Here is a 26,576-nt window from a genome sequence, read left to right as displayed (position 1 = left end):
GACCAATTCCAGTAAAATTTTTATACCAAAATATTCCTCAGTCCTGTTCGCTATTAACATTTGCACTGTGATTGGCTGGCTATAACCACACCAGAGTTCAACCATTTTCATAGTACCACCAGCAGTAGTGGTAAATACTGCAACTTTTCTGCATAGAAAGCATTAATTGCACACCTGCAATCCAAACAAATAGCTTTTCAAACTTAACATTAAATGAAATTAATTCCCTGTGCTGTGGCAAGTTTATTGAGAAATTGTTTCATAAATGGATATCCCTACTCTGACTGTGAAAACATGTCAAGTGCCACTTTAGTGTCACAGACAGAAAGCACACACCTATGCAATATGGCTTACCCTATATTTATTTGTAAAAATCTGAGCATAGTTTAAAATATATGATGTCAATATAACTAGTCTTGAGTTTCTAAGAGGGTTCTTTATGATTATTCCAGGTAAGCATATAAAAGAGATTGTGTTTTTCTTTCACACTTGATTTTCTTTGAAATCAGCTATTATAAGATATTTTTTTATTTTATACATGCTGTTTTTTTATTAAAATATAATCAGAGAACTGAAGTTTACTAATTTTGATTTTGTAAGGTTTGTAGCATTACAGAATAAACAGATTTATAAACCAGCTGTGATTAACAATGTGTAAAGTATTAATTATTGAAGTTGAACCAGATTTTTAGGAAAATTGTTACTTTTTTCTCCTTTATGGTCATACCTAATTTGAATCCTCCAAGGATTTTTCCATACTATTTTTTGAGATCAAAGATAATGTGGGGGGAGAATGTAAGTATGATACTCCATAAATTCAACATTCTTTAAGTAATAATGATTATAAACCAGATGTATCTTCAATAATAATGTACTGAGCCTTGGATTTTATATTTAATATAGGACTTAACTATTTTGGTTACTCAGTCATATGACTCCTGGCTTACAAGGGCTAGATATCTAAAGACTATTCCCTTGAGAAATGTTGAATTTATGAAGAACGGATTTTGAGACTTTGAAAATGGTAGACACTAGCAAGCTGAACAAAAACAATTATAAAGCTGTTTGTCACACCATGACCTGTGGGCTGTTGTTGATTGATACAAAACTTTTCTTGTGTGATTCCTAATATACCACTACAGCACAAGTATTATCTTAGTGGATTATCTGAAGTAACGTCTGGAAGATGGGTTCATCTGTGTTTGCTCTTTAAACTATTATTTTTTCCCTGTCCCAAGTTGGCTTTGTATCTATCAGAGTAAATTAATTCTTCAGCTGCCTTATTAGGAGTGCTATGAGGGTAACACCTTTTCTGCTTTTCATCTTGTATTTAGTTTACTGTATTAAGTATTTGATTTCAGATTGAATGAATGTAAATAGAAAATTAAATGCAAATTTGAATGAATATAAAATAGACGTGATTTTTTTAAAATTCCAAGACAAGATATCAATCAGGTGCACAAATGGTTTCAATAATGTTTTTCATTAACATGCCAAATGTGTTCAGCTTCTCATATTTAATAAACTACTTATATATGTGAGGAATGACAGTTGTTAGAAACTGTTCTCTGCTGAGAAAGCGAAGCTACTTAAATTTATAACAAGTGTTAGTACTGAATTTATATATTAGATGTTACATATCTGTAATTTCCAAGTTCTGTCGAATAGGTTACTTAAAAAAAAATTCAATTTTGAAGTTATGTGAAAAAAATAGCTTCATGTAAAAACACTAGGAAGACTTTGTCTTGTTAACTGCATTTGATTATTTGATGTGTATGCACAATGTAATGCACAAATCTGTTTTTAACTAATGTCTCAATATATCTAGTGTAAGATTGGTGTTTTGTATAAGCTATTTAAATTCCTCCACACTTACCAAGATTATTTCTCTATAGACATTCTCAAACTGGCTTTACTTTTTTATGAAACATTATAGTGACTCTTAATATTCATAAAACAGTCTTTCAGAGGGTGTGATCTGGATTCACAGAATAAATGGGTTAAAGATCTATTTCTGTTTTTGAGGTGAAATTATAAATACTTCTAATTAGTTCATCAGCATTATTAGTGGATGGCATAGCTTTCCTACTGTATTTTCCTCCTTTTAAATTCATAATGAACTGCTTTCTTCATTAAACAGAACAGAAAAATCCCACTGTTTAACATGGACCACCTTTGTTTTTAAATCATATTAAGAAACAAAGCTGTCTGTATAGCCATAGGCTAAGTAGGTATTATAATAGGGCTAAAGTAAACCATTTAGTAAGGTGCTGTTCTGATTTTAACAAAAAGTCAGCATGTCTTTCACACCCAAATTCTCTTCCTAATTTGCCTTACCTATCTCCTGCTCTATACTTAACTGTAGGCTCCCTACAAAGTCAGGAAGGTGATTTAAGGCCAAGTAAGCTTGTGCAATATTTGCAGTGGTTCTCAAAATAAATAAAAGAGTTAAATAGATCATCACTGAATGAATATAAACAATTGTACTTACAATAAGTTGGAGGCTATCTAATGTTCTTTTGTTCATTTCAGTGGCCTTATAGGCATTAAAGTAACTTAAGCTGTGGCTGGTTGGGCACTATCCTTACTAATCTGTATGCTGTTAATAGCCTTTGTTTTACCAACACTGCAAATTTCAGTCTCTCCATTTCTCTTTCCCACTACGTTTTCCTTGTGCAAACTGACCCATGGTAAAAGAAAAAATGGGCATAGGCCTTATACTTATAAACTTCGATATAACCAGCCCTTCAGATGTCTGTTGTAGATCTTGATTCCCCTTAGAGGTTTCAAGGTGAGAAAGTGACTGCATTCTTTTTTCCACCACCCTGCACATGTATCTGGAGGCAAAGAGCACACTGTCCGAAGCTTTTGGTCTCCTCTGAGTGCAAGCTTTAATCTCCCAAGTAATGGTGATTCAAGCATAAGACACCAAAACTTCTGGAGAAGACTAGTTGTAAGGGAAATTATTTTTTAAGAGTTTGAGTTGGTCTTACTTGTCACACTATTCAAATCATCAGTGAAGCCAGCTGTTTGTAATCCATGTAAATTATTTTAATAATTCAAGATAGTCCCTGGCACTATATAAAAAAAGCAAGATCATGAATGCTGGCTGACAGCAGGATTGTATGAGATGTCCACAAAGTGAATTTAAGTCATCTATTCTCAGCAACTGCTAAACATACAACAAAGAATAATATAATATTAAAATATATCCTCAGTAATTGATCTTCTTTTAAAAAATATGACATAGGTAAAATATAGCATTTAGAACTTTCATTTAAAAATACAAATTTTATGAAACTTTTACGAATTTTTAGAATGGGAATTACAAAAGTCAATTTTAAAGGAAATTCAGATAATGTATATCTGAAAATACTATGAAAAATATTCTTATTTTGGAAAATAATGTCAGGGAAGAATACCTGAGTTCCTTTAAAATCACTAATTCTAGTTATCCACTTGCTGTTTTGGTAACATTAACAAGAAAACACATTTACAATTTAACATTGCCATCACCTGTCAAATAGATTTCTATATGCATTAGGTTGAACATTACTTACATATTTTTTAAAACACAGGGTTCTTTCAGTTAATCTTTTGATAAATCAGGATACACACTGAAGTATTATAATATTCTAAAACCATTCAGAAACATTTTCCTTCAAGCTGTGAGGACTGATGCTGACGTCTTTATAGTATACTCACTGTAACCAAATCCAATTAGTGTTTCTGGCCTTAACAGTTTACACAACTTAATATATTTGGAGGTGCGATGAAGTGGCTCCATCTTTCCATTTGTTTATATGGTCTGAAATCACAGTTCTGCACAGTGGACATGTTTTCTCTCTGTTGAACCATAACGTAATGCACTCTTCACAAAATATATGCTGTAAGGGAATTAAGAACTAGGTTTTTATATTTGCTAACATTTTAACTTTAATCACATTGCAGAGAATCACTCTTTAGAGCTAAAAGGGATTTTGGAGAGCAATGATCTCTTCATTTTACAAATGAGCAAACAGTATGATGTTCTAGAACACAAAGGGCAGTATCAGTGCCACATGGAACACTAGTGTTCTTTTGAGTCTACTATCCACTTAACCACTTTTAATAAAATACAAGCTATCTTATTTAAAATCAAGTACAATAATGACTTAATAAAGTCTTTGAGAGTAACTGCCATAAAATATAGGAAAGGGCTTTACACAATCTAGTGACATGCTTTATTACTAAAACGAGTATGCATTTATTAAAAGTAGCCTGTTTCCAGTCACTTTGGTATCTAATCTGCCATTTGAATTATTTTTCTCCTTCATAAAGTCCTCTGCATAAAAATCATTAGAACATAAAGGACAAGATTTAGCTGATCTACCAAACCCCTTATCAGAAATAAGAAATCAATAGTATGTGCCAAATATTGTACTTTTTTCCTAAAATAACAGAAATGTAACTTTTGTGAGTCACAAAGAAGTGTTATACTTAGGTTGCTTAAAAATACAGTTACCTGACAGTTGAGAAGAATTGGCTTTTGAAATTGAGCTTGACATATTGAACAAGTATCATCCACATCTGAACACTGTCTCTTGCTGGCAGCCACTCCATAACTCTGAAAATAAGAAGTTATGAACTCTGTTTGTTTATGAGTTTCTTTCTTTCCTGTTCTTCAAATATACAGGTGATATGCTGTATTTCTTAAATCTCTCTGGAACTAGGCAATTGAAAAAATTCTCTGAAGGATACAGACATTTCATAGCTGAACCACATAATGCAGAACCATGTCTTGATGGACTGCATGCATCAAGGTAAACTCTTAAATAATACATAAGATCTTGGAAGAGTGTTAGATTCACTGGATTCCCAAATAATAAAGCTTCAAATTCCACACAAAATCAAGTGGCTTAAGAGATTAAACAATCCAAAAAATAAGTATTATAAACCTATATTCATGTATAAGTATTATAAAACCTATATTCATGTATAATGTGATCCCATATTGCCAAAGTGAGTCCACTTATACCTACAGCAGTGGTTCAAAAAAGTCAATTCATAGCTTGGTTGGCGAAATGTAACTCATCTTGGAAAGACTGCTTTAAAAATAGATTTTCTGTGCTCCACACTGCAGATTGGTTCAACAGATCCAAACATACTGGGATGTGACCCAGGAATCTATGAAACTTCTGGTAAATTCAGTGTGAAGGTTTGGGGACCACTGAACAGTGTCTTGCCTCTAAATCTAATAATAATTTTAATTATCCTTAATTATCACAATAGTCACAGCATTTAGTACTAAGAAAGGATGGTAAAATTTTGCAACACAACATTGCAAAACATCACTGGTGGAGTTATCTGTCAAAACTATCTGACTAATAATGCAGTTCTTTGAATTTCCTTTTCTTCCATAGTCCTAAAAAAGAAGTTTCTTATCTCTTAAACATCTCAATAACTTCCTCACCAGATTCTGTAGAATTTAGTCATTAACTAGATGTGACAAAATATTACAAATGATGGGGGAAACGGTGGCTAAAGGGAACACCCAAATTCAGTTTTGGAAATGAGAGCAAAGTATGACTTGACTCAACAACCTAAAGCTATGATCTAAACTTGTACTAAATATTGAGGGTTAACAAAATCAAACTCAAGAGGAAAAGTATTTAGTAAAAATATTAAAAATCAAGTTTTTTGAGACTGGTAATGTTAGATTGTAGAAACAAATTGGGATAATGGTGGAGATCTTGGTTCCTTGATGAAGGAACATTTCCCTTTAGGAAAATGTTAATTAGCAGAAAACATTTCAGATACTTATGCTGACAAGCTTTTAAAATAGCACTCTTGTCTGGCATTTTGCAGACTCCCTTCAGATGAAGACAACCTGATGATCACTGCCATTTCCCTGACAAAGTTCAAGAACCTGTATATACATGTCCAGGACATGAGACACTCGGGAATAAATCAAAGGATCAATGCATGTGATATTCTTTCTGTGCCTCAAAGAGAAAGAATATCCAAGTATTTCAGCACAAGCCTTACTAGATTAATTATAGTAAAGTGGCTGATACTTACATAATCATCTGAATAAACTCGACCAAAGCTGAACTCAATTTTATTGTATCTTGTCTAAAGAAAGTCTGAATAGAATACAGCAAAACTTGTTTCTACATTACTATCTTAGAGAAAGGGTGCCCTGGCCATGTAGTTTGGATATAATACTTACTTAAAAAAAAAAATACATTAGGCTGGCATTCTTTTCGGTCAGATCCCCCCAACCAAATAATTGTTTCAGTACCTTAGTAGACTACAAAGTTGAGGATCCATCTGAAATCTGGTGTCTACATCTAAGTACTAAGAACCTTTGAGGCTACTAAATAGCAAACAAGCCTGACACCCTTTATCTGCAAATTTGTAACATCAGTAGAATCGCATAATCAAATTTACAACTGACACTGGAGTCTCTGTTGTTAAATTCCATGCCTCCAACTTGTGTGTTGGTGGGGAAATTTTTCCAGTAAGAAAATGCAGCAACCCAGGTTCCCGTGTCCAGTTCTGTCCCCACTTTCCTCAGGCATACCTTGAAACTCCGACCTGCTGTGATGACTAGAGCCAGGCTCTGATTCACTCGTAGATTTCTACCCCAGCCTCTGAGTAACAGACATCAGGGCTAGAAACTTAGCTGGTGCCAAGGAGAGGGTCTTAGAGGACTCTGGGTGGCAGGGCCAATATTTTATCCAGGTGCCTAGGCTGTAACTCATTGACTAGAATTGAACCTTAGTTTTGTACCAACGCTGCTAATCTGCTGTATCTTAACATTAAACGTTATATTCAAACCAAAAAAAAAAATAAGAAAAATTTAAGGGACATGATTTTTGGCAATGAGCTTTTTTTATATACACAATAAATTGCAGCTGAAGCATTTTCATAGAAGCTGAATAAGGAATTAATGGAAATAACATACAGCTACCATTTGTGGATTTAAAAAGGAAGAGGAACAAAAGTTCATGAAAAGATTTTTAAGAAATGTTTATAAACCCTTAAGAGTGTCAAGTGATTTCAAGGCGTAAGAAGCAAACAAATACATTGCACTGCATCAGCTATCAGGTGGTTGTCAATGGGCAAGTCAAGAAACTGATAGAAATAAAATTTCTAAATCATTATAATAGCCCAAGTGCCAAAGTACTAAAAAAGTTTTTTTAAAAATCATGTAATTATGAAATCCACACTTGTAAAACTGCTGTACTAAAAATTTTTTATAATGAAGGAAGAAAGGTAAGTATTTTTTCTTAACTGATAAAAAGTACTTACTGGTTGTGTAAAAAATATTCGCAAAGCCTGTCGGAAAGTTCTTAGATGTCTAAAAAAGTCCAAAAGCTGAAAGAAGATAAGAGAACTCATTAATTTGAAGACTCCTAGCTGCTAAACCGAGAGATCAAAGCTAAAATCCCACACTATCAAATACTGGTATTAATTTAATGCTCATTGCATATCACAACTAACCACTTCATTCCAAATATATTTAAAGTCCAATTATGGAATATTTTATGCAATTTATAGGTTTCAATCAATTCTTAACCAAAATAAAGTACATCTGAATATCTAGAATTCAAATTTGGTCAAGGCAAATACAAACTAATTCAAAGACAAGGCAGTTTTACCTGGTCACACATTCTCATAATTTGAGAATTATGTGTATGATAGATGCTACTGCTTGGGATGGGAATTGTTCTATTCTACTTGTCACCGCTCCTCCCATCTTAGATAATCCATGCTATGTGGAGGTCCACTCCCCCAGTAATCAGAGAACCACAGAATTAAGATAAAGATAAATATTTCCATTTCTAAGTAGATACAGAATTTGCTATTGCTATTATTTCACACTGATATGAATATAAACTATGAAACAGTTGAAAAGCTGTATTATGTGAAATCTGATCATTACATGAATTATACAAGGACAAGGTTTAGAACATTACCTACTTTTAATATGAGGTAGAGTAAAGCCAGCAATATCCCAAGACTCCATCTAGTTACATTACCAAACTCTCCATAGCCTATAAGGTAACGAAACCAAACTGGTACAGGAACAAAAGCTCGGTAGTATTGACATAATTCTTCTAAAAACATATACCAGTAACCCTAAAAAGGAAGGAAGAAGAAAACAAATATAGCTACCCAAGCTACTTAGATACATAGCACAAATACTTCATACTGGACTAAGAACATCGTGCGTATATGACACAATAACACAAATAACTATAAAATTAATCTTCATAATGGTAATGATTATGACTAACAACCTCAACCTGGTACTCATATTATTAGTCACTGAGTGGTTTGTTTTCAGAAAATTTCTAAAGAGTAACAGTGGAAATGTTTTATGTATACTACAAGTAAAACATGTTTTTATTGAATACAGAAATTTCAAATTTTTATTGAATATGGGAAAAACTGAATAACTGCATACAGTCAGTTATAAATTATCAACTATCTGGAGAAGTACAAATCTAAATATTTTTTCTATACATGATGTGGGGCCTGATTTTTATATAAGTCTAAAACATGTAATTCTTATTTTATTGGAATAGATTAATATTTAGGTTCAAGTCTTTGAACGAACTGTTGCCAGTCTGAGATAATTAAAATTCAGTTATTTAGCAAACTGAAAAATTATAAAAGGAGTAATTTAAATGAAGACTAAATAGCATTAATGTGGTTTGCTAACATCATTCCAATAAAACATGTTAGTTTCTTACCTTGAACTTAAAAGGCATGATGAAGGAAGGCACCAATAAAATAAGGCATTTTAAGCCCATGAAGAGGAATTTCAGAATGAAGTCTGTAATTCCAACAATCCAAAGTACTTCCCAGAAGCTTGAACTGTCCAAAGTTGGATTTAAAAATATTAAGCTACCAAGAGAAAAAAAGTTACCAGAGTAACTTGTCAAGTTTTTATAGGGGTTTTAAATTTGCTATGTGTTACTTTAATTTGATGTGTAATTAGAGATAATGTAAAGTGAATGGAAGATAATTTTGCTTAAAGACACTTTAAATGTTTGAATTTCAAGTCTTCCCTTCATAGACTAAAGAAAAGTCTTTCTAGCTTATCATGGTTGATGCCTTTCTAGCCTACAATCTAAAATATTCACTAATACTAGACATCTGCCATTTTTAAACCAAGTCCCATTAGAATCCACCCCCTAATTTCCACTGAATTGCTTTCGTCAAGATCACCAACTCCCTCCATCTTGCTAAATCCATAGGTCACTTCTCTTTTCCCTTCTTCCGTCCCTGATATTTCTTTCTAGACTTCCGACACCACACTCTCCTAGTTGTTCTATGTGACCGATGGTTCCTTTGACTAATTGTGGGTATGCCAATTCCTGGGCCCTCTTCTCTTGTCTATACTTCTTTCCCTGGTAGACTTGACTTATCCTAGGGTTTTAAAATATCAACTATATGTTATTTACTGATAACATTGAAATTTATAGCCCTAAACTCTACTCTGAGCTCATGACACATATCTATTATCAGTAGAACTTTCTTAACAGTTCTACGTGGCCTCTCAAACTTAATGTTCAAAACAAAATTAATGATTTTCCCCTCAAAACCAATTCCTTTCCCAGTCTTTTCTGGCCCAGTAAATGGCATCACCATCCAGCCAGTTATTAGACTAAAAACCCAGGTGTCATCCATGATTCTTCTCCCCTTCCTACCCACCCAATCCAATCTGAGTGGTACTGGCTCCACCTGCAAACTGTATCCCAAAGTGATCCACATCTCTTCAACTCGACTGAAACCAGGACTTTTAATTATCTGATTAAAGCCAAAAATTCAGAACACTTCCATCAGACATGGGAATTTATCAACTATCATCCTTTAGCAAATCCTACTTCTAAAAACAAAGATCATATGTTCTCACCATACACACACAAAAAAGTAAGGGAGGTGAGGACAATGTTAATTAGCTTGATTGTGGTAATCATTTCACAATGTATATACATATATCACACATCATGTTGTACATCTTAAATAAATACAATTTGTCAAAATAAATAACCACGACCAACAACCTAATGGCATTTAATAAATAAATACTGAATATATAAGTAAACATTTTAAGTACCAAAAATTATTTATTGAGCAGCTGCTATAGAGCTCTCAATCTTGGAAAGATGGACAGGTAAAAATTGAACTGAAAGATAACTATGTGCAAATAAGATAAATGCTAAGTGCAATGGAATATATATATTACATTAAAAAATGTGACTGTGTACTTGGACCTCTAATTACCTGTAATAAAGTGACTGAGAATGAAAGGTGTAATATAAAAGAACAGAAGATCCTGCTAAGAATACCAGTAACCAAGCACACTGAATCTTTGAGCACCTTTCCTGAAAAATAAACAATTTTATAATTTGTTACTTTGAATTTTGCCAGAATTTTAAGTATCATTAAACCATTTTACTTTAATGGCTAACTTATTAAACCTAGAACATTTTAATAGATTAATTAATCTTAATGAAAATATAGGTATCTGTTAAGTTGTACATCATCACATTCTATTTTAGTGAACAAAACAATTCATATTTAAACAAATTTTTAAAGTGTCTCTTCATAGAATAAAAACATATTTCAAAGAAGCCAAATCTACATGCTGACTAAAGGAACCAACCAGAGACTCTACCCTCCAGCTCCCTTTTTTTTTTGCCTGACAAAACAGAATTCTTAAAAATGCAATTCAGTTATCAGGGTTTATAAGCCTAATTTTTTAAATTCTCAGACAAGTCAGTAAGAATTTAATATGGTAATTCGTTTTAAATCTCACTTTTAAAATTAGGTTTTAAGTACTACTTCAATTATAAGTTTCACTACTTTTAAACCCTGAATTAAATTTTTATGGTTAGAATAAATTTCCAGGTCAGAATGCATGACCCTTTACATAGCACAACCTTTAAAGTTGCTTGAAGGTGAAATTTCATGAAGTAATCCTATTTTTCCAATCATTTGTATGAATAGAACTTTTATAATTTGTTATGTAAAAACTTAGTTTTTCTTTAAATAAGAGATTTAAATAGTTCAATATCACTTTATTCAATGTACATTTTAATTATTTAAAATTTTTATAGTGCAACAGCTAAAATTTTTAATGATGATTACATTACGCAGTATGGTCAAATTAACTCCTAAAACATGAGGGCACTTGACAAATCAGATCCAAGAGTGCTTTCTAAACTTTTTTAATACTGTTATCTAGGTTTCTATGAGTAACCCAACATGCAAGGAATATAAAGTGAAACAATTCAGCATTAGGACAAATCACTTATTTCAGGTCATTTAGATAACAAAATGTAATGTATCATTAATAGTACAATATATCTATTTAAATTTATCAAACTAAATTCCTTTTAGTCTCAAAATTGAGTAATTCTACAGAGAGAAATACTTAATGATTTTTTAGTTGTTTGTTATACTTACTCTTAGGAAAACCTGATTTACAATGCTTTTGTTTGCATACATAAAAGTTGTAAGCAGCCCAATTCCAAGAGAAATTCCTGTTAGAAGATAAGTTCCAGTTAATTGAAAGAGAAAAAAAATGAAAGAGCTAACCAGTGACATGAATTTAAAGAAACACAATTTTAAAACCTAATAGAAAATAAGTAACTGAAACACAAAGGTGTTAGACTTATTACTAATAATAAAATTAACTGAATTTAGTAATGAATTCGAAGTTTTATTATACCATACCTGTTACATGCTGCATAACAAGTTTGACACACAGAATCAAAATATATGGAAGACTCCTTTGCAACCACTTGAAGAGATACTGGAATTCTGAGAAGGCACTACTACCATGATCTCCAGACTCCATGGCAGTATCATCAGGCTGCCTTGCTTCGCTGTGGGAGTGACTCCGTAAGCGACTATGTACACATCCATGGGTACAGCTATGGAGAGCTGATCTCATATTTCTGGAGCTTGGATTTTCAGCACATTCTTTAGGTATGGTGTTTATCTGGATATGAACATCTCCAGAATGAAGACAACCTTCTATCAATCTTGTATGGACACACTGGGAGGCTGAGGTATCCTCACTGCCTACAGCTCCTGGAGAACTGTGCAGTTGGCTACAGTTGGCTTGCATGACCCTTGAATATTTTTCTGTGATCCAGATTTCTTTGCTTCAGGGCTCTGTCTGCTAAAAATCAAAGAACAGAAAATACTCTAATGAACAGTTAAATCCAGGCAATATATTGCTCACTAGGAATCCTTTATTCACTAAAGGAAAGGTACCTCATTCCCAAAAAGAATGCTACCTAAATATTTTCAAAATTGGGAGATTTGGGGAGTCACCGTGCAATTTCTAGGTGACTACAGTCTGAGTAAGGATAGTTCCATGGTCTACCCGTTAAGAACGCCACCACCGGGGTGTGTGTGGGCTGGAGGGAGTCGTCAGGAAAGAGCACCGGCAGGGAAGGAGCCCTAAATGACCAGCGTGGGCAGCCTTCAGGGATATGAGTCGTAACCTCAGCTGACGAAACGCAGAGCCTTATCCCAGTATCCCAGACTGCCATTTCTGGAGAAGAAAGCTCGGGGTAACGTCAGGACATGTTCTGGGTCATTCTATTTCATTCCTAGGTTTGTTTTTTTTTTCCTGTTACTCTAAGACGGTACAGCCTTTTTACTAAGGCTTTCACCGATACTCCGACGCCACGGGTGCTATTTATTTTCTCAACCAACATTGGACGGGGTAGTTTCAGTGTCTTTTCCGTAAATGAAAACACAACCTTCCCACTTCCCTCCATGCAAGATCAAGAAAGGGAGAAAAAAGCAAGTAAGAAAAGTAAACGCAAACAACTCTTCCGGGATCCCCAGGACAGAGTTTTCCCCATGTTCGAGTTCCTAGTGCCTCAGTTACTCTCCCCGAAGCCCATTTGCCGCGGCCCCTCGCCTCCTCCGCCCGTTTCCCCAGGCCTGACCTCTCATGACGAGGAGTGGACGAAGGACCCGGCAGAGACTGCAGGAGGGGTGGGAGAAGCTGCGTCGAGGCCTTCGACGAGGGACATCGCCCTCAAACCCCACTACCGGTAACTCCGGCCAGCGCGGCGGCGGCGGCGGCGCGCCCGCTCCCCGACGTCCTCACGCGCGCGCGTCCCGTCCGCCGCGGGCCCGCCCCCGCGCGACGCGCAGAGCCGCGGACTGCTGCCAGGTGCGGAGCGGGCGCGAGGCGCGTTCGCCTGTGGAGGGGACTGGCAGCGCCTCAGGACTGCCTGAAGGCGCCTGCGTGGAACAAATATCCACCGTCACGTTGGTGCACGTACATGTGTAATCCGCTACACGCCTCGGAGATCTGGCTTTTTGAGATAAAAAAGTTTTGATTTGGAGAACCTGCCGTCGGAGGAGGGGCTTGAAGTGGACTGTACTAGTCCCGCCCGCAGCTGGTCTTTAGGGTCCCGGGAGCCTCCTCCTCTCCGAAGGTTGCCCATTGCCCTGGTCCTGCTTAGCGCTCTTGCCGGTTATGGGAGACGGAGGAGCCACGTCAGCGAGGAGTTGGGCGCGTTTGAGCCGGAGCCGGGCTGGGCGGGGCGAGAGGGTTAGGGTTTAGCGAGTTTAAGTCCTGACCCAAGTGGCTGACGGTGAAGTCTTAACTGAGCTGGGCTTTCCTTACTGTCCTGAAGTTGCAGTTTGTGATCTAGATCCTGCCTAAACCTGAGATCAGAAGCAAAGAGAAGTGGGGAAGAGATTAGATGGAGGTGGAAGTGGAACTTAGATTTTAAAGACATGTCTTGTATGGGGTATAGGGAACTCTGTACTGTCTTTTCTATAAAATTCGGTTAATCTAAAACTGTTCTAAAATGGGAGGGTTATTAAGAAAAAGCTTAAAACGAAAGAAAAAAAACCCTGCGTCTTGCGCCCCAGCCAAAAAGTATTTTAAATACTGAATGTATTGCATGCATGTCCATTGTACCCCACAACTACCAATGGCCTTTGCATTTTGAACCGCAAGCTTTTCACCTTTAATTTATAGAAATTGACGTCAAGTAAATAACTTACAGTCTTTTCACAGTTCTTGAAATTAAACATTCCGTGCCATGTGGACTGAACTAACTTAGACGAAGGGTTGTCTTTCCTCACTAGGGAGGATACATTTGCTTACTTACATAAACATTATGAGTTGAATAGTGGGAAAAGTGATACTTTGTCTTTTTATTGGTCGCTACCTGATTTAAAACCATTAACAACTTTGCCCAAGATAGTGTGGCCGGTGTGATCCTTGAGGCTCCTTAACCATGAAATTGTACCTTATTTTCTCCTATATCAGGCTACATCTGAATCCACTGTTTAATCTCATTTACCCACTTTGAGGCTGTGCTTAAATCAGACTAGTTCTGTTACCAAGCCATTTCCCTTAATTAAAAAGGTGGTTTTTTCACCCCTTCCCCCGTGCCCCAACACACACACAGAGTATTCTGCTTCTTATTGTTGGTTGAGATACTGGCTTTTTTCATTCATAGGTTTCCTGAGCTTGGTTAATGTAACTCTTTCCTCAAAAATTAGTTTGTGGGTCAGTCTGTTTGCGCTACAATACTATAGACTTGGTGGCTTATAAACAGCAGATTTATTTCTCACAGTTTAGGAGCCTGAGAATTCCAAAATCAAGGTGCTGGCAGATTTGGTGTCTGGTGAGTACCTGCTTCTTGGTTCATAGACTAAAGTTGTCTCCTTGCTGTGTCCTATCATAGTGGAAGGGTGGAGGTAGCTCTTTGGAATCTTTTTTATAAAGGCACCTCTTTTATCAAGGCATCTCATTTACACCCCATCTCCTAATACCATCATATTGGGAGTATGATACCAACGTATTAATGTTTTTAGGGACATATACATTCAGTCTGTAGCAAAGTCTGAGGGCCAAGCTGTGGTCTGTAGTGAATTTTTTAAGGAGACTATTTTGTGTATACTGTACCATTCCAACTACAACATGGATATTTTTATTTTAAACTTGTATGAGAATTTAGAAAACAAAGAAAATCTCACATAATCCAGTGATAGCCACAATGGGGCATCAGTATGTTTTAGTACATTGGTAATTTTAGTACATCTGGTACATTTGTAAATTTAGTACATTTATACACATTAATGTAATGTTTAAATTCTCATTTTAGCATATTCAAAACACATAAAGGTGTATTAGTGCATATGGAAAATTTACTAGTATGCTTGAAACTGTATTCCACTCAAATAACTTGACTGAAAAGTAGCATTTGAAGAAGAGTCCTGACTTGATGACAAGATTTGATAGTGGCAGACTTATCTGATAAATTCCCTTTCCATGGGCATCTTGAGTATTGAAAATGGCTATTTTAACTGATTAATTCAAAAAACCAGTTGATGAATACTAAGTGTCAAGAATTGTACTAAATGTTGGAGAGACATAAAAAGACACGTAATCACCATCCCCCAGTGAAACAAGTGGTTAGACAAGTTTCCAAACAAATAATTATAGTATATTTTGGAATAAACACTGTAATTGAAGGTTGTGTGAGATGAAATGGAAGCAAGAAGGGGGAGCATTTAATTTTGTCAAGCAAGAAATGCTTCATTAAATATGTGGTATTTTAGATGAATCTTGAAGTATGAGTTGAAATTTGCTAGGACACAGCAATAATAGAACATTCTAGAGAGAAACAATATAAATCAGTTCTCATACCCAATTCCAGTGTGCCCACCCACACACCCCCATCCCCAAACAATTCTCAGACACCAGCAGGATATCCAAGAATTTAACTCAGTTCTGACGCTATCTACCTGGAGATAACATCAGATTCCACAGGTTAAGGGTTCAGTCCTGCAAGATTGTCCCCATCCCCCACTTCAGACATCACTTCCAAGTCCCAGGCTGTTACCTAGGTAACAAGCTCTGACCAATTGACTACAGTTTGGATGTTACAACCACCTTATCCTTAGGTTCAATTAATTTTCCGCAGTGGCTCACAGACCCCAAGGAAACACATATGTTTACCAGTTTATTCAAAGATATCATGAAGGATATGAATCAGTAGCTAGATGAGGAAATAAATAGGATACATAAGTTCCCAAAGGATTTTCTGTCCTTGTGGAGCTTGGGGCCTGGTTCCGTGTCCTGTGGAAGTGTTCTGATACCCCAAGCTCTCTGAAAGTGCCAAAAAGCTGTTCTCTTGGGTTTTTTTGGAGGCTTCATTACGTAGTCATGATTGACTAAGTCATTGGCCATTGGCTCATTCAACCTCCAGACCCTCTCCTGTCCCTGGAGGTGGTGGGGGTGCGGGTTCTGAAAGTTCCAACCCTCTAATCATATGTTGGTCCTCGTGGCAACCAGTCCCTGCCCTTGGGTGAGGTCCAAAAGTCATTGTCAGTAATAAGGCACTTATTTCAACTTTACAGCTCTGAAGTGCTTTTGGGAACTGTGGATGAAGATGAAATATATCTGAGAAATATATGTTTGGTCATCTGAATGATCAAATACGTATTTCCTATAAACCATTATGTTGCATAATATGTGGAAAGTTGTGGTATTGAAATATTACTCTTTGAAGGCTTTAGTTTTTGTGAAAGAATAGGGTGCATATGAGGGAAGAATAAGTTAAGTAGGGGCTAGAAAATTAAAGATTTTTGTGCTTCTTGTTTAAGAATTCTATAGTTTATTCTAATGGTCAAAGTAAAGCTATTGAGTTTTAAGCAGCAGAATTACATGACCAGATTTGTGTTTTCCAGAAAATTCACATGACAATAGCTTACAACAATGCCAGTTCAGTTAGACTATCACAAGTAGCAATAATAGATAATAATAATAGAAATAAGGATATAGAAATAATAATAATAAAATAAGGTCTTGAAATCCTCAGTGAAGGGATTCAAGAAGAATGATATTGAAAAGGTTGTAAGGACATAGAACCAACTGGGTTAAGTGTGGTAGGTTTTGCAGTTATGCCTTTTTTCTTGAGCCAGTGGGAGGTCAGTATTACTTTTTTCTCATGTCTTTTTCTGGGTTTGGTAACAGGATCATGCCGGCCTGAACTGAAATGTTTCTCCTTGTCTGTATTCAGAAAAGACTGTATAGAATTAGTGTTAATATTATTTCTTACTCTGTGATTGGTAGAATTTGCTGGGCAAGCCATCTAGTCTAGAATTTTCTTTATGGAAAGGTTTACAACTACAAATTTAATTTCTTTCATTAGGATTATCCAGATTATATAGTTCTTGAGTGACCATTGATAATTTGTGCCTATGAATGAATTGGCATAAAGTTGTTTGTAATATTCCTTTATTACCTTTTAAACATCTTTAGTGTCTGTGATGATGTTACTTTTTCATTCCTACTCTTGGTAATTTGTGTCTTCTTTGTTTTTTCCCTAGATGTGGCTACAAGTTTATAGATTTTACTGATATTTTAATTATTTTTCTTTTTTGTTTTCTTATTTTTAATTTTATTGAATTTTCCTTTTTATTTCCTTTCTTCTGTTTGCTTTGGATTTAATTTACTCCTTGTCTGGTTTCTACAGGTAGAAGTTTAGATCATTGATTTGAGATTTTTTTCTAATTATAAGCATATAATTTTTTTATTAAGGTATCATTTATATACAATGTTATAAAGGTTTCACATGAGCAACATTGTAGTTATTACATTCACCCATATTATCAAATCCCTTCCACACCCCACTGCAGTCACTGTCCATCAGCGTAGTAAGGTGCCACAGAGTCACTATTTGTCTTCTCTGTGCTATACTGCCTTCCCTGTGCCCCCCCTACATTATGTGTACTGATGGTAATATCTGTTAATCTCTTTCTCCTTCCCTCCCCACCCACCTTCCCCATCCCCTTCCCCTTGGTAACCCGCCAGTCCCTACTTGGAGCCTGTGGGTCTGCTGCTCTTTTGTTCCTTCAGTTTTGCTTTGTTATACTCCACAAATGAGGGAAATCATTTGGTACTTGTCTTTCTCTGCCTGGCTTACTTCACTGAGCATAATACCCTCTAGCTCCATCCATGTTGTTGCAAATGGTAGGATTTGTTTTCTTCTTATGGCCGAATAATATTCCAGTGTGTATATGTACCACTTTTTTATCCATTCATCTACTGATGGACACTTAGGTGCTTCCATGTCTTGGCTGTTGTAAATAGTGCTGCAAGAAACATAGGGGTGCAAGAAACATATGTATTTTTGAATCTGGGGTCTTGTTTTCTTAGGGTAAATTTCTAGGAGTGGAATTCCTGGGTCAAATGGTATTTCTATTTTTAGTTTTTTGAGGAACCTCCATATTGCTTTCCACAATGGTTGAACTAATTTACATTCCCACCAGCAGTGTAGGAGGGTTCCCCTTTCTCCACAACCTCGCTAGCATTTGTTGTTGCTTGTCCTTAGGATGTTGGCTATCCTAACTGTTATGAAGTGACATCTCATTGTGCTTTTAATTTGCATTTCCCTAATGTTTAACCATGTGGAGCATCTTTTCATGTGCCTGTTGGCCATCTGAATTTCTTCTTTGGAAAAGTGTTCAGATCCTCTGCCCATTTTTTAATCGGGTTATTTGCATTCTGGGTCTTGAGGTGTGTGAGTTCTTTATATATTTTGGATATTAACCCCTTATCGGATATGTCATTTATAAATGTATTCTCCCATACTGTAGGATGCCTTTTTGTTTTACTGATGGTGCCCTTTGCTATACAGAAGCTTTTTAGTTTGATGTAGTTCCATTTGTTCATTTTTGTATAAACACATAATTTTATACATTTCTCTCTAAGCACTGCTTTTGTTGAATATCATGCATTTTTCTATGTTGTATTTTTATTTTAATTCAATTCAAAATATTTTCCAGTTTCTCTTATGACTTCTTTGACCTGGGGGTTATTTGGAAGTGTGTTGTTTAATTACCAAATATTTGTGACTTTTCCAGATAACTTTCTTTGTTTTGTATTTAATTCTGATAAATTCAGAGAACATACTTCTTATTTTTTCAGTTCTTTAGAATTCTATTATGACCTAAAGTAATCTTATGTCTTGATAAATATTCCACGTGCACTTGAAAAGAATATGTATTCTGTTGTTGGGTAAAGTGCTCTACAATTTTCTTAGGTTGATTTGGTTGACAGTGTTGTGCAGATCTTCTCAGTCTTTGCTTATTTTCTATTTATTCTATCCATTACTAAGAGATGTGTTTCTCTTAGTATAGTTATGAGTTTTGCCATGTGTCCTTTTAATTCTTTCATTTTTTACTTCATGTATTTTAAAGATCTGTTTTTAGGCTATACACAATTAGGATTCTTTTTTTTTTTAATTAAGGTATTATTGATATAGACTCTTATGAAGGTTTCACATACACAATTAGGATTCTTATGTCTTCTTGGTGACTCGATCCCTTTAACACTATGTGATATCCCTGTCTACTGATGACAATATATCTAACAACTCCATTTCTTTTGCTTAGTGTTTTCATGTTATATCTTTTCCCATCCTCCCGCTCTTCACCTGTCCACGGAGCATTTATTTTATTTTAGCTGAATCTTTTAAAAAAAATTCAGTCTGACAATTTCTGCTTTAAATTGATATGTTTAGGCCTTATACATTTGGTGTAATTATTGACATGGTTGGACTTAGATTGTTTTCTGTTTGTTACCTCTGTTTCTGTGTTCCACTTTTTCTGCCTTCTTTTGGATTGTTTGGATATTTTTAGTATTCCATTGTATTTATCTTTTAGGATTTTGATTCTCTCTATAAATATTTTTCAGCTTCTTATTTTTAATTGTGGTAAAATGTGCCTGACATATAATTTACTATCTTTACTATTTTAAGTGTATAGTTCAGTATATTGTTAGGTATATTCATAGTGTTGTGCAACCAATCTCTATAATTTTTTCATCTGAAAAATCTGAAACTCTATACCCATTCTGCACAACTCCCCATTCTCCCTCCCCCAGCCCCTGGCAAATACTATTCTACTTTGTTTCTATGACTATAACTACTCTAGATACTTCATATAAGTAGATCCATACAGTGTTTGTCTTTGTGACTGACTTATTTCACTTAGCATATTGTTGTCAAAATTCCTCTGAGTTGTAGCATATATTAGAGTTTCCTTACTTTTTAAGGCTGAATAATATTCCATTGTATGTATATACCACATTTAGTTCATGCAATTCACCTCTTGAAGAACACTTGGGTTGCCTTCACCTTTAGGACATTGTGAATAATGAGCTATAAATATGGATGAACAAATATCTGTTTGAGACCCTCCTGTCAGTTCTTTTAAATATATACCCAGAAGTGGATTTGCTGTGTCAATTTTTAATTTTTTGAGGACCTTCCATATTGTTTTCCATTGCAGCTGCACCATTTTACATTCTCATCACTAGTGCACAAGGGTTCTGATTTCTCCATATCCTCACCAACACCTGTTTTCTTTTTCCCTTCCTTCTTTTCTTTCTTTCTATCTTTCTTTTTCTGATAGTAGTCATCTGATGGATATGAGGTACTATCTCAATGTGGTTTTCTTTTATCCAGCTTTATTGAGATATAATTGGCATATTATCATTGTGGGTTTGATTTGCATTTCCATAATGGTTAGTGATGTTGAGCATCTTTCTATATGCTTGTTTGTATATCTTCCTGGAGATGTGCTGTTTTTTAATGATTGCTCTAAGGATTATAATATACATCCTTTACTTTTCACAGTCTACTTGGAGCTTATCTTTTATCATTTAAAGTAAAATACCAAAGTCTTATATCCATATAGGTTCCTTTGTTTTTCTTCCTTCTTTTATAATTGTCAGGTTTATTGCATCTATGTCCCTTGAAAGCCACATCAGGCAGTGTTAATAATTTTTGCTTATAATGGACATACATATTTTAAAGACCTTAAGAGAAGAAAAATAGTCTTTTACATTTATTTAGATATTTATATTTCTTTTGCTTTTCTTTCATTCCTAAAGTTCCAAGCTTCCCACTGGTATCATTTCCTTTCATCCTGAAAAATTTCCTTTTGGATTTCTGAGAGCAGCTCTGCTGGCCATGTATTCTCTTATTTTTCTTTTTCTCTGATAATGTCTTATCTTATTTTCATCAGTGAAGGATATTTTGATGTCAAAATCTGTGTAGACAGTTTCTTTCAGCATTTTACAGATATCCCATTGTTTTTACTTTTTAAAATTTCTAATGAGAAATCCATTGTCATTCAAATCATTGTTCCCTTTATGTAATAAAGTATTTTCCTCTAGCTACTCTCAGTATTTTTTCTTTATTTGGGTTTATAGCAGTGTATTTTTAATTGAGGTATAATTGACATACAACATTATATTAGTTTCATGTGTACAACATAATGATTTGACATTTGTATATCTAGCAGTTTTATTATGATGTGTTTTGGAGTGGTTTTCTATGGTTTATCCTATTTGAGATTCACTGAACTTCTTGAATTTTAGCAAATATTTAAATTTATGCCTATCACCAAATTTGGGATTATTTCTTCAAATTTTGTGTGTGTGTGCATCAAACTCTTTATCTTGTAGTAGATTGAGCAATGGCTACCCAAAGATAGCAAGACTTAGTCCTGGAACTCATAAATACTACCTTATTTGGGAAAAGCTCTTTGCTGATGTAATTAAATTAAGGATTTGGAGGTGACGGATTACCCTGGATTTTCCAGGTGGGCCCTAAATACTATCACAAATGTGCTTATAAGAGAGAGGGAAAAGAAGATAACAGAGACACAGGGAAGGCAATGTGAAAATGGAGCAAAGAGATGACCACAAGCCAAAGAATGCTCATAGCCAACAGAATCTGAAAGAAGGCAAGGAGTGGGTTCTCCCCTAGAACCTCTAGAGGGAATACACCGCTATTGACATCTTAATTTCAGAATCTGGTTTTCAGAACTGTGGGAGAATGAATTTCTATTGTTTTAAGCTTCTAAGTTTATGGTGATTTGATAGAGCATTCACAGGAAACTCATACCCCTCTCTTTCTGGAACTCCAATGACATGAATGTTAGATAATTTGATATTGTCCTTTAGGTCCAGAAGCTCTCTTCATTTTCTTTTTAACATCTTTTCCTCTCTTCTTTAGACCAGATAATTACTGTTGCTCTATCTTCAAGTTCACTGATTCTTTCCTCTGTCATCTTTATTCTGTTATTTTATCTAGTAAAAATTTTAATTTCAGATATATTTCTCAGTTTTAAAGTTTCCATTTGTTTCTTTTCCATCATTTTTTTCCCTGTAGAGAACTTACATATGTATTTCTGTTCTTTTTAAGCTCATTTTTACCTTAATTGAGTATAATGCTAATAACTGTGTGACATAATAAGGAATATATATTTGGTTTCTGCCCTAGGTTTCTAGCATAACTCCTAAAACCCTTATAAATTCCTGAGCTATGGGGGTGATAAGAGCATCTTACATAGAAGTCATCAACGCCTTGGAAATTCCTGGATGTTAGGAGCATCTTTTGTTCTAACAAAGTGACTCTTGGTTGGATCCTAAAACCCTTTAGGATGGGGGCTCATCACCAGAAATACCAACCCATGCTTAGAAGCTTGGAATTTCCAGTCCTACCCTCTCATCCTCAGGAAAAGGGAGAGAGAGTGAAGACTGAGGTAATGATTGATTATGCCTATATGATGAAGCCTCCATTAAAATCCCTAAACTACAGGGTTTGGAGAACTTTTAGGTTGCTGAACACATCCACGTACCAGAAGAGTATGTGGTGTATGCCAACTCTTTGGGGCAGTGCTCCTGCACAGGGATACTTTTAGACTTCACCCTATGTACCTAATCATCTGTATCCTTTACTATGTCATTTATAAGAAACTGGTAACCACAAGTAAATGTTTCCCTGAATTTTGCAAGCCATTTTAGCAAAATATCAAACTTAAGGAGTGGTTATGGGAATCCCTGACTTTGTAGCCAAGTTAGACAAAAGCGTTGGTACCCTAGGTGTCATTACTTTTGACTGGCATCTGAATTGAGGGCAATCTTGTGGGACTGAGTCCTTAGGTATGTAGAATCTGACACTAACTACTTGGAATATAATTGGGTTAAATTATGGAACACCCACTTGGTGTCCAGAGAGTTGGAAAATTAGTGGTGTGGTGGGAAAAGTTCCACAGATCTGATGTCTGAAGTGTTCTCTGGGTAGAGAAACAGTTTTCCTTTAGTTAATATTAAAGAAATAGGATTTGCTAGAATGGCCCCTGGCTCAGGTAAATATGTTGTTTGTGAAGAGAAAAGATGAAAGGGTGGGGGATAAGGAACATCTGATCTCTGGATGGCTACCACTCAGTCATGGTATGAAACTGTAGCTATACTGCAATCAGTTACTAAAGGTAAAAATTACCAGTGGAATTTAAAAATGGTGATAGACCTGATTCCTGAGGAGTTGGCTTATTGGATACTTAAGAAAATGCAAAGTAAGAAGAAACATGCTAACCATATAATCCCTTGGTTTTTAGTATCTGTAATAGCTAAAATGAAAGAAAGTGCTGGGTCAGACCCTGATGCTAGACCAAGCTCAGATTTTGGTCAGCCTGAGCTTCCACCACTATCTGCAAAGCTGCCTGCAAAGGGAAGAAATATGCCAGAACAACATAAATGACCTCTAATATCTCTGGTTACTAGCAGGGTAGTCAATGTGGAGGGTTGAGAAACCAAAAACTGCTGAAACCAGGGGATGTAGTGTGAAGGACCTGTCTCATTTTGTAAGGCAGTACCACAAGCTTCCTGAAGAACCTTTACCAAAAGTGGACTGTGAAAACAAACTAAATTAGGAGCAGCAACTTTGGTTTTAAGTGTTGCAGAGTGGAGGAATTTGTCTGGGTTGATACAGGCCCTGAAGCTCACCTTTGAACAAATCACAGATGGCTGTAGGTTATCCAGACACATAGGAGGTTATTCCCTAGGGAACAGCCAGACTGGTGGACTGACTAAAAGCCACTGTGAAGTGCTAGTCCTCCAACGTTAAAAGGCCCCAAACAAATCTGGTCCATTTATTTCAGTTTGGAGGAATTTACAAAGGACAAAAGGCATAAATTATGATGAGAAACCTTCCCAAATTTGGCAGGGGTGATGGTTAGGTAGGCTAATCAAGGTAAGTAAAGATTTATCAGGGGCCAGAGTCTTCTGGCCTGACTCCCAAAACCAATGTTCTTGTGTGGGTAAAATGGTCAGGGGGTAGAGAAATTTCTGGAACTCCCTTTACAACAGACCCTCATGCAGTATGGTACAGAAACCTATTTATGAAGCCCTAACTTGGACTATAGTCAGAGTGACAGAATATACAAATAATAGAGTTGATAGGATTATAACAATTGAAATGTTTAAATAGGCTTTATGTAAAGAAATTATGTAAACACTCAATTTCTGAGTCTTTTTGGGAATGAATATTATGTCTGACTGGGAAACACTTCCTCTGGTTAATATTATAAAACCAGAACCTATTGAAGAAGTCCTAATGGAGGCTACAGCTAGAAATGTAAGGGTTGATGGGATTAAGATGAAAGTTTGGAAGAGAACTGGTGTGGTTGGACAGGCTCTATGTGAAGTGCTAGCATCTCTTACCCAACTATATTATGGGGATGAACATTGTATCTGAATGGGGAACATTTCATCTACTTAGTACTAAAACACAAAATGCATATAAATCTGTCTTTCAAACAGTATTGATTGGACATGCTAAATGGGAACTAAGATTACCTGAATCCAAACTATACAGAGTAGGAGCTGGAGAGCTGATGTGAACCAGTTCTCTGTGCAATAGGTGTGGTGTGGCATGGAGTGGGGATTTAGCCTGTGAACTCAATTTGTGCATGAGCCTGTGAGCACCTTCCAGTGTTGACTACTGGGACTTTGGTCTAGAGAATTCCCTTTTGAGGGGCAATCACTAGCTTGCTATCAGACATTAATTAAAGCTGTTCCTATGACTGAAGGACATGAAATAATCTTGAAACCTAAAATGCCTATGAGGTCTTGGATGATGTTAGAAAAACACTCTACCCGGGAGAGCAATGCCCAGCCTCAGACTTGTGCTTTGCTTTATATTCAGTTGTCAGGGACTTTGCTCTTCAGCTTTGGAGTGTTCTGTGTGCATGTACCTCAGAAATGAGTCCTGGATATATGCTGATTCTTACACAGAACTAGGAGAACACTTTCTCCAGCTCTCTTCTCTCTGGAATTCCCCTCAACTTTCCGGCCTCTGTCCAATAGTTAGAATGATGTGTTTCTCAAGGAGTTTTAGTTGCCCATGCCACAGCAAGAGAAGCAGAGGAAAAAAGAGGAGTTCTCCCCCGTAACACTTGGAACCCAGGGACCCGTTTTCTCACTTCCTCTGTCTACAGAGACAGTGTTTCTCTAGGAGTCTTAGCTGCCTGTACTACCATACCACAGCTTCACTGGGCACCCACTTTACATAAAACATATGCACACACAGGAGACATTCACTTGTGTACGGGCCCCTTTACCAAGTTTGACTCTTCTCCCTAATACTGCTTTTGTTTAGTTTTCAGAATGCTCAGGTAGTTGTTTGTTTACTTCACTAAGAGTATTTCATTTTAATCAGCAGTAGAGACAGTCTTTAGTGGATTACTGCTTGATAGGCACTGGAATCTCTAAATACTTATTTCTTAAATTAGCTACTTAATGTCTGTCTCTTCCGCTATTCTCAATGTCAGTAGGGACTATTTTGGTTCTGTTAATTACTGTATTCCCATGCCTAATACAGTTCTTGGCATATACTAGTAGCCAATAAATACTTGCTGAATAATTAAATGAATGGACGCCTTTCAGACCTCGTATTAGTTGATATTTTTGCAGCATTCTACACTATGGATTGTTTTCAACTGTAATCTTTCTTTCCAATCTTTCAGCTTCCACATTACTATATTCTACTTGTTTCCCCACTTCTCTAGCATTAATTATAGGCAAGTTGCTACTTCTTTATGAACCTTACAGCTTCAGAATTGCTTTTGAAAAGGTGACACCTACATAGTCCACATAGGCACAAATGTACAAGCTTAGTAATAAATGCTCAGTCACTATTTCATCATCTTAGAACAGAGTAAATAACTTGTTAACTAAATAACCTTGTTAACCTTTGCGTCCTCTTGTAACCTATTATTGGGTCCTCTACAACTCTTTTTTCCTGCTTATCTAGCTTATTATTACTTTACTACACAAACTCTTGCTAGAATATAATTTTCAAAAAGTTAAAAACATGGCCCTTATTAAAAAATAAAACTAAAATATTTCAAATGTTTTATTCAACTCATGAAAGAACATGTAAGATATTTAGACTGGTTCAAAGAAAAATTCAAGGAACAGAGAATTTACATAGTCAAAGGAATGCTGAAATAAATTTGCTAATAAATGTAAATTCCTCCAAGGGAAGAGACATAATATTTGGGGTTATGTTTCTTACCAAATGAAAAACAATTAAATCTCTACCAGGGGATTTGTACTTGTATTGCCAAGGACAGGAATCATTTTCTCTATTGCTTTCTGATAGGAATTGCAATTGTTTTGTTATCAGTTATCTACAATTAACCACTACCCCACAAAGCTCTAAAATAGC

At 35.7% G+C, this 26,576-nt stretch overlaps 2 protein-coding genes across 4 annotated transcripts in view; one reads left to right on the top strand and one right to left on the bottom strand.

Moving 5' to 3' along the window:
• The window catches only part of RPS6KB1 (ribosomal protein S6 kinase B1), a 40,771-nt gene extending 34,572 nt beyond the window's left edge, over positions 1-6,199 (top strand). The window contains exons 15-16 of one of the 2 annotated variants that reach the window (XR_012130643.1): positions 4,676-4,802; positions 5,848-5,983. Coding sequence is in view for 1 of the 2 variants with exons in the window: in XM_073235315.1 (XP_073091416.1) it covers positions 5,848-6,064 (217 nt within the window). In the remaining variant the exon portion in view is untranslated. Of the gene's footprint in view, positions 1-4,675; positions 4,803-5,847 lie in introns of both variants that reach the window. The other variant, XM_073235315.1, reaches the window with a different exon arrangement.
• On the bottom strand, positions 3,030-13,141 carry RNFT1 (ring finger protein, transmembrane 1). 2 transcript variants are annotated; one of them, XM_017666934.3, is made up of 9 exons: positions 12,969-13,141; positions 11,737-12,184; positions 11,467-11,543; positions 10,282-10,382; positions 8,745-8,898; positions 7,969-8,127; positions 7,297-7,362; positions 4,505-4,606; positions 3,030-3,887 (listed from the first exon to the last, which is right to left on the bottom strand). In XM_017666934.3, the coding sequence occupies exons 2-9, from the start codon at positions 12,131-12,133 to the stop codon at positions 3,753-3,755; spliced, it is 1,191 nt and encodes a 396-aa protein (XP_017522423.1). In that variant the 5' UTR covers positions 12,134-12,184; positions 12,969-13,141; the 3' UTR covers positions 3,030-3,752. The 2 variants fall into 2 exon arrangements, with proteins under 2 accessions (XP_017522423.1, XP_017522422.1); XM_017666933.3 differs by having other exon boundaries at positions 11,737-12,187; positions 12,969-13,139.
• Between the last annotated feature and the right edge of the window lie 13,435 nt (positions 13,142-26,576).

This window comes from Manis javanica, chromosome 4, assembly GCF_040802235.1.
Source record: "Manis javanica isolate MJ-LG chromosome 4, MJ_LKY, whole genome shotgun sequence".
NCBI classification, from domain to species: Eukaryota; Metazoa; Chordata; class Mammalia; order Pholidota; family Manidae; genus Manis; species Manis javanica.
The sequence above is the reverse complement of the archived record's forward strand: the minus strand, read 5'-3'. Positions and strand labels throughout refer to the sequence as shown.